The sequence below is a fragment of the Octopus sinensis genome, linkage group LG27, assembly GCF_006345805.1.
Source record: "Octopus sinensis linkage group LG27, ASM634580v1, whole genome shotgun sequence".
Lineage (NCBI taxonomy): Eukaryota > Metazoa > Mollusca > Cephalopoda > Octopoda > Octopodidae > Octopus > Octopus sinensis.
The window spans coordinates 11,655,893-11,668,647 of NC_043023.1; the positions used below are offsets into that span (position 1 = coordinate 11,655,893).

At 36.5% G+C, this 12,755-nt stretch overlaps 2 protein-coding genes across 5 annotated transcripts in view; one reads left to right on the forward strand and one right to left on the reverse strand.

Moving 5' to 3' along the window:
• LOC115225439 (early growth response protein 1-like) overlaps positions 1-12,755 on the reverse strand; it is a 424,836-nt gene that overhangs the window by 5,817 nt on the left and 406,264 nt on the right. The window contains exon 1 of one of the 4 annotated variants that reach the window (XM_036514192.1): positions 1,618-1,622. The exons of the other annotated variants lie outside the window; for them this stretch is intronic. The gene's annotated coding sequence lies outside the window, so the exon portion shown is untranslated. Of the gene's footprint in view, positions 1-1,617; positions 1,623-12,755 lie in introns of those variants that run through there. 4 annotated transcript variants of the gene reach the window in all.
• The window catches only part of LOC118768180 (zinc finger protein 271-like), a 31,668-nt gene continuing 21,712 nt past the window's right edge, over positions 2,800-12,755 (forward strand). The window contains exons 1-3 of the mRNA XM_036514142.1: positions 2,800-2,852; positions 4,324-4,855; positions 10,210-10,655. Of these exons, the coding sequence (XP_036370035.1) occupies positions 2,800-2,852; positions 4,324-4,855; positions 10,210-10,655 (1,031 nt within the window). The remainder of the gene's footprint in view (positions 2,853-4,323; positions 4,856-10,209; positions 10,656-12,755) is intronic.

The window sequence follows — 12,755 nt, forward strand, 5'->3', positions numbered from 1 at the left end:
GTGGTAAGTAGCTTGTTTACCAACGACCTGGTTCCGGGTTCAGTCCCACTGCGTGGCACCTTGGGAAAGTGTCTTCTACTATAGCCTTGAACCGACCAAAGCCTTGTGAGTGGATTTGGAAGAAGGAAACTGAAAGAAGCCCGTTATATATGTGTATATATACGTGTGTGTGTTTGTCCCCCTAGCATTGCTTGGCAATCGATGCTGGTGTGTTTACGTTCCCGTTACTTAGCGGTTCGGCATAAGTGACCAATAGAATAAGTACTGGGCTTACAAAAGAATAAGTTCTGGGGTCAATTTGCTCGACTAAAGGCGGTGCTCCAGCATGGCCGCAGTCAAATGACTGGAACAAGTATGAGAGTAAAGAGTAACTAAACACTTAATTAAAAAAACTGCCGTTCAAACCGAAAAGATCCGTACCTAGTAGAGTTTTATAGCAGAATATATGAGTACATTTTATTAAAATAATCTGATGAAAATTGGGATTAAGAAAAAACCGGAACGAAACCAACCAGTCAGTAGAGCCATCTATTGGAGAATTAAAGAAATACAACTTTACAAAGGGAAATAACTTCAACTCCACTTTGCTGCCACCAATTAAATTATTAATTAAGGTGCTTAATTACTGATCATTGATTCGCTGTTTAAGTCTGAATACGGTAAGTTGATAAAGATTTACTTTAAGGCTGTAACGGTGATAATAATGCTAACAATGATAATGTAAAGAATAGAATTATGTAACCCTCTCGATATTACAGTAATTATTTTTCGAAGCGGGAACCTGACAACAATTAAGAAAATATAATTTGCTCGTCTTAATTAATAACTTCCAAACTGAAATGTTGATCTGTTGTTTAGGAAAACCTACAATCGACTTTTATATGTGATATAAAGGAAATTAATTGGTAAAATGAAAGTAATGTGTCATTATTGATTAGTAAAAGGTGAGGGGAACGGTTGAAGACTACCACATTAATTAATTCTGTTGTGTCATTCTCTTTTAGTGCCTTATTATTTAACACACTCACCGATAGAATTTCCACTTATTTCTTATTTTTGTTTCCCTAAAATTTTCGTTTCGTCTTGCAACCTTTTCAGTAGTTTTGACTCTGTCCGTTATTTACACTGTGTTCCCTTTTGTTTGTTTGTGCGGTCGATAAATTAAGTACCAGTTACGAACTGGGTCGATGTAATCGACTTAATCCGTTTGTCTGCCCTTGTTTGTCCCCTCTGTCTTTAAGCCTCTTGTGGGTAATAACAAAACAGGTATTTCGTCTGCCGCCACGTTCTGAGTTCAGATTCCGCCAAGGTCGACTTTGCCTTTCATCCTTTCGGGGTCGATAAATTAAGTACCAGTTACGAACTGGGTCGATGTAATTGACTTAATACCTATGTCTTTCCTTGTTTGTCCCCTCTGTGTTTAGCCCCTTGTGGGTAATAAAGAAACATAAAAATTTCAAATTTTGGCCCAGGGCCAGCAACCTTTCATGTGAGCGAGAAGTGGAATATATGGACCCCAAGGCGACGAGCTGGCAGAAATGTTAGCACGCCGGGCGAAATGCCTAGCGGTATTTCGTCTGCTGCTACGTTCTGAGTTCAAATTCCGCCGAGGTCGACTTTACCTTTCATCCTTTCGGGGTCGATAAATTAAGTACCAGTTACGCACTGGGGTCGATGTAATCGACTTAATACGTTTGTCTGTCCTTGTTTGTCCCCTCTGTGTTTAGCCCCTTCTGGGCAATAAAGAATTAAGAATATATGGACCCCAGTATTTCCAGAAAGGAATGAAAGGCAAAATCGACCTCTGCCGTATTTGAACTCAGAACTTTCCGCTGAAGTCGAGATTTGACTTAAATTCTTTTCAGACTGTATAAATAATAACGACGATGATGATGATGATAAGCATTTTTACTTAAGGCCTGTAATTTGGTTGGGAGGTGTAATTCTATTGTATTAAGACCCCTGCTTCTTATTTTATTGAACTCGAAAGTCTGAAAGGCAAATTGAACCTCGGTGGAATTTGAACTTTTAGAGTAAAGTCTGATGAGAGTTACATGTGATATGAAGTAAATAAATAAAAGATTCGGCAGATTAACGTTAATTCAAAATCGTTAGATGTTCGTTACATTTAATTACTGCATAATGAGAGAAAAGGTGCCTAATTAATTGTGATAGACTAACTAATTGGTCTGGTATAAGTACATAAATGTGCCCCACCGAATTTCTTTCCTACTCACTTTTGGATTGTAATTTTTTAATGAAATTTTCCATGACTATATTTCAGAAGATTTGGCAGATTAACGGTAAATCAAAATCATTACATGTGATAGAAAGTAAATAGATAAAAGATTTCGTAGATTAACGGTAATTTAAAATCGATACATGTTCTTTACGTTTAATTACTGCACAATAAGAGGAAACTTGCCTAATTAATTCTGATAGAATGACTACAAATCCATCTGGGGTAAGTACTTAAATGTACTCCACCGACTTCGTTTTCTCATCACTTTCTGAAAAATTGGTGTTTTTAAATGGAATCGCTTAGAGAAGCACTCCAGCATGGCCACAGTCCCTGGGTAAAACAGTAACTGACACTCTGTGTTTTAGTTTATCCAATCAACTGAAAAGCCTGCTCATGGAATTAACATGCAAATGGCTGAGTATTCCACAGACATGGGGACCCTTGATATAGTCTTCAGGGAGATTCAGCATGACACGGATGATGAGAAGACTGGCCCTTTGAATTACAGGTGAAACTCATTTTTGACACCTGAGTGGACTGATGCAAAGTGAAATAAAATGGCTTGGAGACTCATTGCACCACTGTGTATCAAACTCACAACTTTACAATTGTGAGTGAAATACCCTAACCACTAAGCCATGCCACTTCACAGGTGAAACAAGTGAAAGGAGAGAAGAGAAAGAAAACAGATGAATAATTAGAGAAATGTGGAAGCGATTCATCTATATACAGAATGTTGTAAAAGTTTCAATGCCTCAATGGATTCTGACCCATGCAAACGTAGATATTAAATGGATGACAATTGACGTTGTAAAATTGAATTACTCTGTTGTTTAACTATCCACTTTATCTTACTGCCTCTTTTCCTATTTCAGAATATCACATAATGTCAACATAATAGAAATTTCTTCAATCAGATGTGCCTCTGATGTTTTTATTGACTTTCCTTGACTGAAGGACGTCCATGTATTAACAAGAAACATTCATCAATACATCAAACTCTTAATATAAATTTGATCTTCGACAAATGATGGGGAAAAATTTCTGGACATTGTATTTAACAACAACATTGTTTGTCTTCACTGTCTGGAATGTAGAGGAGATTATCAATTAACAGGTTAATTAACGTTGGATAACTTTACAAAAGATTTGACAGTTTTCATTTTCTACTTTAGACATTAAGTAAAATCACAAATGAAAGAAACATAAGATGAAATTATTCTCTAGAAATAGTGACACAACTAAACACTAACATCCACAGAATTTTGAAAAACACACTATTATTGTGATATTTATTATTCTCTCATAATGAATAATTTGACTAAACCAAAAGCCCCTGATACAAGAGAGAAGCCATATCATTGTGATGTCTGTGGTAAGTCATTCGGTGAAGAAAGAGCCTTAACCAAACACAAATGCATTCATAGAGGAGAGAGATCACATCACTGTGATGTATGTGGTAAATCATTCTCTCAAAAGGGTTCTTTGACTTGTCACAAACGTGTTCATACTGGGGAAAAACCACATCATTGTGATATCTGTGGTAAATCATTCTCTCAAAGTGCTTCTTTGACTTATCACAAACGTATTCATACTGGGGAAAAACCATATCACTGTGATATCTGTGGCAAATTATTTTCTTGGTCTTGTTCCTTGAAATCACACAAATGTGTTCATACAGGAGAGAAGCCATATCACTGTGATATCTGTGGTAAATCATTCTCTCAAAATGGTCATTTGACTGGTCACAAGCATATTCATACTGAGGAAAACCCATATCAGTGTGATATTTGTGGTAAATCATTTTCTGATAATAGCACTTTAACTAGTCACAAATATACTCATACAAGAGAGAAACCATATCACTGTGATATCTGTGGTAAATCATTCTCTCAAAGGGGAGACTTGTCTAAACACAAACATACACACACAGGAGAGAAGCCATACCCTTGTAATATCTGCGGTAAATCATTTTCTCGAAATACCACTTTAACTAGTCATAAACGTATTCATACAGGAGAGAAGCCATATCATTGTGATATCTGTGGTAAATCATTCTCTGTAAGTTGTCATTTGACTAGGCACAGACGTATTCATACAGGTGAGAAGCCATTTCATTGTGATATCTGTGGTAAATCATTTTCAGGTTGTGGTAACTTGGCTTTACACAAACGTACACATACAGGAGAGAAGCCATTTCATTGTAAGATCTGTGGTGAATCATTTTCTAGAAATAATTACTTGACTGTTCACAAACGTGTTCATACAGGTGAAAAACCATATCAGTGTGATATCTGTGATAAATCATTTTCTGTAAATAGCACTTTAACTAGTCACAAGCGTATTCATACAGGAGAGAAGCCATATCAGTGTAATATCTGTGGTAAACCATTCTCTACTAGTAGTATCTTGAATCGGCACATACTTACACATACAGGGGAGAAGCCATATTATTGTGATATCTGTGGTAAATCATTCAGTCAAAGTGGGGAATTGTCAAGACACAAACGCGTTCATACAGGAGAGAAGCCATATTGTTGTAATATCTGTGGTAGATCATTTTCTGGAAATAGTGACTTGATTAAACACCAATGTATTCATACAAGAGAGAAGCCATATCATTGTGATATCTGTGGTAAATCATTCTCTCAAAAATGCCTCTTAAATACACATGTGAGTATTCATACACAAGTTTGACATGTCAGTGTCAAAATTTACAACTGGACAAAAATTATGAATATTTTGTCAGATGAAAAACAGGTTATTCCTCTTAAAGCTTCATATTATCAACTTCAATTTCATCAATGTCTATATGAAATTTATGAATATCAACTTCAACACATGTCATCATCATCATCGTTTAACGTCTGCTTTCCATGCTAGCATGGGTTGGACGATTTGACTGAGGTCTGGCGAACCAGACCCCAATCTTGATCTGGCAGAGTTTCTACAGCTGGATGCCCTTCCTAACGCCAACCACTCCGAGAGTGTAGAGGGTGCTTTTACATGCCACCGGCGCGGGGGCTAGTCAGGCGCTACTGGCATGTATATATGTAAATGAAGAGGATTGTGCTGAATTTTTTAGGAATTTGTTATGAGAGAATAAATGTATGGGAATAAGGAATAAAATTTGAAAGGGACATTGATTTTGTCTTTGTTGTGTTTTGATCATCATCATCCTTTTGTCTGTAGGCTTGGGTGGGCAAGTGTGACATGAGCTGTCAAGCCAGGGTGCTGTTCCAGATTGCAGACAGATTTGGCTGTATACCCTTAAAATACATGGCATAGATTATAAATATCCCTGTTCAAGTATCATAATAGCATGAAACTAGTAGTAGCCCTTTCAATTGTGTATTTAATTTGATATATGTATGTGTGTGTTTGAACATGATATCAGTCTGATAACTAAAATAAATGTATACGAATCTTGTATTTGAAGCATACTTCTGAATGGGGCAGAAGCATGGACTGCCTTCTGCAGACAAATAAGGAAACTTGAAACTGCCAGAGATGGTATCAACTGACATACGTAGCACATAATCAACAACAATGAAGAAAAGAAATGGGGCGTAGGTGTCTCCCTGCAGTATTCCGGCTTTGATTGAGAAAGATGATGTTTCTCTATCAGGGGTTAAGATGGTTGAAGACGTATCTGTGTAGAGGACCTTGATGGCAGAAATAATTTTGCCTGGTATCCCATAGAGCTTAAGGATTTCAAACATCTTGTACCTATCTACAGAATCGAACGCTTTAGAGAAGTCTACAAATACCATTGCAAGATCGCGATTAAATGCTTTTGATTCTTCAATAAGTCTGCGCAGGCATAGTATCTGGCTCAGCATTGAGCGCCCATGTCTGAATCCATTTTGGTTCTTTCGGAGCAAAGGTTCAATAAAGGACAAGACGATTTAGGATCAGTTTGTTGTACAGTTTTGCAGCAATTGACATTAGAGATATGCCCCTGTAGTTGGTGACGAGGGACAAATCGCCTTTTTTGGGTATTGGAATGATTTGAGATTGGTGCCAAATCTTTGGAGCGACAAAGGTAGAAAGTGTGTGATTCTCTCTCCAATGCCCAGTCTCTTTTACAATCTCTTGAACAGGCCTCAAATTGTGTAGGTCTTTACCTCAATGAGGCCAAAACTGAATACATAAACAAGTGCCTGTCCAACAGTGATTGCATCATCCACACTCTCAACAGTGCACCTTTAAATATGGTTTCTGATTACAAATACCTTGGGTCATACATATCATCATCTGGAAAAGACTTTCTAACTAGAAAGGGTATGGCCTGGTCAGCCTGTAATGACATGCATAAGATCTGGTCATCAAATCTAAGTTGAGACTTCAAACTTGAGATATTCAAAGCCACAGTCGAACCAATTCTACTATATGGCTCAGAAACCTGGACGTTATCAAAGAAGCTTGAGAGGCGGTTGGATGGAACCTACACTCGCCTCCTTATGAGAGCTCAAAATCTCTCATGGAAGTGCCATCCAACCAAAATGCAAATATATGGGAAATTACCACCTGTGTCATCTCTTGTGAAAGGTAGGAGAGTCCAGTTTGCTGGACATTGTTGTAGAGCTGAAAAAGAATTAATTTCTACTCTTCTCCTCTGGAAGCCATCTACTCGCAATACCAGAGGGCGCACACTCCTACCCTGAGGTAGTCTCCAGGGATACAGGCATCCAGCAACAGGACCTCTGTAATGCTATGATGGACCGTGAAGTCTGGCGTAACATAGTAAATTCCATTGTCTCGACCACGGTTGAACAATGATGATCATGTGACGTGAGCTGTCAAGCCAGGGTGCTGTTCCAGATTGCAGACAGATTTGGCTGTATGCCCTTAAAATACATGGCATAGATTATAAATATCCCTGTTCAAGTATCATAATAGCATGAAACTAGTAGTAGCCCTTTCAATTGTGTATTTAATTTGATATATGTATGTGTGTGTTTGAACATGATATCAGTCTGATAACTAAAATAAATGTATACGAATCTTGTATTTGAAGCATACTTCTGAATGGGGCAGAAGCATGGACTGCCTTCTGCAGACAAATAAGGAAACTTGAAACTTTTCACATATGCAGCAAAATGGCAAGATAAGACATCAAATGTCAAAATCTTTGAAATATGTGGTATGTCCAGTATCCATAGCATACTGATGAGGATTCAGTGCAGATGGGTAGGACATGTTTTACAAGTGAAAAATGACTGCATTATGAAAGTTCTTCGGTGTATCCAACAAAGAACAGCAGAAATTGTATTCACCTCAATAGACGTCATTGATTTGTTGAAATTGCCGAAATGCAAGAAATTTAACAACAAATAGCTTAGAAACTACAGAAATTTTCTCAAGAAAGCCAAGAGAAAAAGATGTTATATGTAACAACATTCTACAAGTATACGAAGTTTAAAAGTGGTTATTTACAAAGAAATTATTTATAAAATCTGCCGGTCAAAGTGAGAAGGTCCCAGGCTTGTTTTTGAGGCTACAGCTCCCAATAAAAATTCAGCTTTTCTGGTGAAAATTTGAAAACTCTTCAAGATGAAGATGTTCACAGAATGGGATAGTAGAGTCATCTGTTGGAGAAAAAAAGAAATACGTCCAGCTAAAGGGAAATAACTTTTACAACACTCCAAACCACGTGGTCCCTGTAAATTATTAATTAAGGTGCTTAATTACTGATCACTGACTCGTTGTTTATATTTGAATGCGGTAAGTTGACAAAGATTTACTTTAAGTCTGTAAAGGTGATACTACTACTACTACTAATAATAATGTAATAAAAGGATTATGTGAACCTCTTGATCATAAAGTAATTATTTCGAATCGGAATCTTAACAAAATTAGGAAAATTATATTTGTTCGTCTTAATTAATAACTTCCAAACTGAAATGTTAATCTGTTGTTTATGGAAACCTATGATCGACTGTTACATGTGATATAAAGGAAATTAACGGCTAATAATGATAATGTAAAGAATAGAATTATGTAACCCTCTCGATGTTACAGTAATTATTTTTCGAAGCGGGAACCTGACAACAATTAGGAAAATATATTTGCTCATCTTAATAACTTCCTAACTGAAATGTTGATCTGTTGTTTAGGAAAACCTATGATCGACTTTTATATGTGATATAAAGGAAATTAATTGGTAAAATGAAAGTAATGTGTCATTATTAATTAGTAAAAGGTGAGGGGAACGGTTGAAGACTACCACATTAATTAATTCTGTTGTGTCTGGGAAGAGTCATCCTCTTTTAGTGCCTTATTATTTAACACACTCACCGATAAAATTTCCACTTATTATTTTTGTTTCCCTAAAATTTTCGTTTCGTCTTGCAACCTTTTCAATAGTTTTGACTCTGTCCGTTATTTACACTGTGTTCCCTTTTGTTTGTTTGTGCGGTCGATAAATTAAGTACCAGTTACGAACTGGGTCGATGTAATCGACTTAATCCGTTTGTCTGTCCTCGTTTGTCCCCTCTGTGTTTAATTCTCTTGTGGGTAGTAAAGAAATAGGTATTTCGTCTGCCGTTACGTCCTGGGTTCAAATTCCGCCGAGGTCGACTTTGCCTTTCATCCTTTCGGGGTCGATAAGTTAAGTACCAGTTACGAACTGGGTCGATGTCTGTCCTTGTTTGATTTTGATTGTTAATTGTTTAAATCACTTTCCATTGCTTTCGGGGTTTTTTACACGCGTGACAATTGAATTAATTTAGGCCTTCAAAAGGAAAAGATCCCATTTGATTACTGCACAATAAGAGGAAACTTGCCTAATTAATTCTGATAGAATAACTATAAATTCGTCTGGGGTAATTACTTAAATGTACCCCACCGACTTCGTTTCCTCGTCACTTTCTTAAAAATTGGTATTTTTAAATGAAATCTATAAAAGAAATACTCCAGCATGGCCACAGTAACTGACACTCTGTGTTTTAGTTTAGCCATTCAACTGAAAAGCCTGCTCATGGAATTAACATGCAAATGGCTGAGTATTCCACAGACCTGGGGACCCTTGATATAGTCTTCAGGGAGGCACAGCATGACACAGATGGTGAGAAGACTGGCCCTTTGAATTACAGGTGAAACTCATTTTTGACACCTGAGTGGACTAATGCAAAGTGAAATAAAATGGCTTGGAGACTCATTGCACCACTGTGTATCAAACTCACAACTTTACAATTGTGAGTGAAATACCCTAACCACTAAGCCATGCCACTTCACAGGTGAAACAAGTGAAAGGAGAGAAGAGAAAGAAAACAGATAAATAATTAGAGAAATGTGGAAGCAATTCATCTATATACAGAATGTTGTAACAGATTCAATGCCTCAATGGATTCTGCCCCATGCAAACGTAGTTATTAAATGGATGACAATTGATTTCGTAAAATTGAATTACTCTGTTGTTTAACTATCCACTTTATCTTACTGCCTCTTTTCTTATTTCAGGATATCACATCGTGTCAACATAAAAGAAATTTCTTCAATCAGATGTGCCTCTGATGTTTTTATTGACTTTCCTTGACTGAAGGACGTCCACGTATTAACAAGAAACATTCATCAATACATCATACTCTTAATATAAATTTTCTACTTTAGACATTGAGTAAAATCACAAATGAAAGAAACATAACATTAAATTATTCTCTGGAAATAGTGACACAACTAAACACTAACATCCACAGAATTTTGAAAAACACACTATTATTGTGATATTTATGACAGATTATTCTCTCATAATGAATAATTTGACTAAACCAAAAACCTCTGATACAAGAGAGAAGCCATATCATTGTGATGTCTGTGGTAATTCATTCGGTGAAGAAAGAGCCTTAACCAAACACAAATGCATTCATAGAGGAGGGAAATCGCACCACTGTGATGTATGTGGTAAATCATTCTCTCAAAGGGGTTCTTTGACTTGTCACAAACGTGTTCATACTGGGGAAAAACCACATCATTGTGATATCTGTGGTAAATCATTCTCTCAAAGTGCTTCTTTGACTTATCACAAACGTATTCATACTGGGGAAAAACCATATCACTGTGATATCTGTGGCAAATTATTTTCTGGGTCTGGTCCCTTGAAATCACACAAACGTGTTCATACAGGAGATAAGCCATATCACTGTGATATTTGTGGTAAATCATTCTCTCAAAATAATACTTTAACTAGTCACAAACGTATTCATACAGGAGAGAAGCCATTTCATGGTGATATTTGTGATAAATCTTTCACTAGCAGTAGTCAATTAATTCATCACAAACGCATTCATACTGGGGAAAAACCACATCACTGTGACATCTGTGGTAAATCATTCTCTCAAAATAGTACTTTAACTAGTCACAAACGTATTCATACAGGAGAAAAACCATATCAGTGTGATATCTGTGGTAAATCATTTTCTGAGTCTAGTTACTTGAAAAAACACAAACGTGTTCATACAGGAGAGAAGCCATATCACTGTAATATTTGTGGTTGGTCATTCTCTCAAAGGAGTGCCTTGACTACACACTCATACACACATACAGTAGATAAGCCATTTCATTGTAATATCTGTGACAAAGTTTTCACTACCAGTAGTTACTTAATTCGTCACAAACGCATTCATACTGGGGAAAAATCACATCACTGTCATATCTGTGGTAACTCATTTTCCACTAAAGAAACTTTAGCTCGTCACAAACGTATTCATACTGGGGAAAAGCCATATCAATGTGATATTTGTGGTAAATCATTTTCTCAAGGTGGCGACATGCTTAAACACAAACGTACTCATACAGGTGAGAAGCCATATCATTGTGATATTTGTGGTAAATCATTTTCTCAAGGTGGCGACGTGCTTAAACACAAACGTACTCATACAGGCGAGAAGCCATATCATTGTAGTATCTGTGGTAAAACATTTTCTGGAAGTAGTGACTTGATTAAACACAAAAGTGTTCATACAGGAGAGAAGCCATATTATTGTGATATCTGTGGTAAATCATTCTCTACAAATAGCTATTTGATTAGTCACACACGTATTCATACTGAAGAAAACCCATATCAGTGTGATATTTGTGGTAAATCATTTTCTCACAACATTACTTTAAATAATCACAGACATATTCATACAGGAGAGAAGCCATATCTTTGTAATATCTGTGGTAAATCGTTTTCTCGAAATAGCAGTTTAACTAATCACAGACGTATTCATACAGGTGAAAGACCATATCATTGCGACATCTGTGGTGAGTCATTCTCTCAAAAACGCCACTTAGGTACACATATGAATATTCATACACAAGAGTAACCGTATCAGTATCAAAATTACAACAGGACAACAATTATGAATATTTTGTCTGCTAAAAGACAGGGTTTATCCCTCTTCAAGCTTGACATTATCAACTTCGGTTTCTTGGATGTCAACATGAAATTCATGAATCACAACTTCAATATCACTTATATATTTAAATATATCAACACAGAGATGACTTTGGTTTCTGAAGATGATTGTGCTGGATTTTTGAGGAATTTGTTATGAGAGAATAAAGGAATGGGAATAAGGAATAAAAGTTTTAAGTGACTTTGATTTTGTCTTTGTTGTGTTTTCATCATCATCATCTAACATCCATTTTTAGCATCCGTCTTCTATACAGGCTTGGATGGGAAAGTGTGACATGAGCTGTCAAGCCAGAGTGTTTTTCCAGATTTGGCTGTGTACCTTAAGATACATGGTGTATTTTATAAATATGCCTGTTCATGTATCATAACAGCATGAAACTAGTGGTAGCTCTCTCGGTTATGTATTTAATTTGATATGTGTGTGTGTGTTTGTGAACACAGTGACAGTCTGGTGACTAAAATAAGTGTATACTAATCTCGTATTTTGAGTCTGGGGCAGAAGCATGGACTCCCTTTTACAAAGAAATAAAAAAAACTTGAAACTTTCCACATGTGCTGTTTGTGCAACAAAATAGGAAGATAAGACATCAAATGTCAAAACCTTAGAAATATGTGGTATGTCCAGCATCCAAAGCATGTTGATGAGAATTCAGTGCAGATGGTTAGGACATGCCTTTCAAATGAAAAATGGCTGCATTCAAAAAATTATTCTTTATGGCCAAAAAATGGAGGGATATCATGGCAGAGGAAGACCTGTCCTTAGGTGTAAGGATGAGCTGAAGCAATCAGTAAAATCTCTAGAGCTTGATTTGACATGTTGGGGAAAGTCATTGCCTGGATCCACTTCCATGGTGTAAAATATCTGGCTCTAGGCAAATGGTGTAAATCTGATTTAGGTGTATTTACACCATTTCTTTACAACAAGAAATTTTCTCTATGACAAAACATGGTGAATAAATTCGAATCTGGCACTGACATTCTTAGAATGGTAATAACATATTACTTATAAACATCACTGCTTAGTTCTCCTACCTTGTTTAAAAAGTAAAACACCAAGGGAGGGCCAGGGATTGTGCACCTGTGTATCCACAATATATACTGACATATACA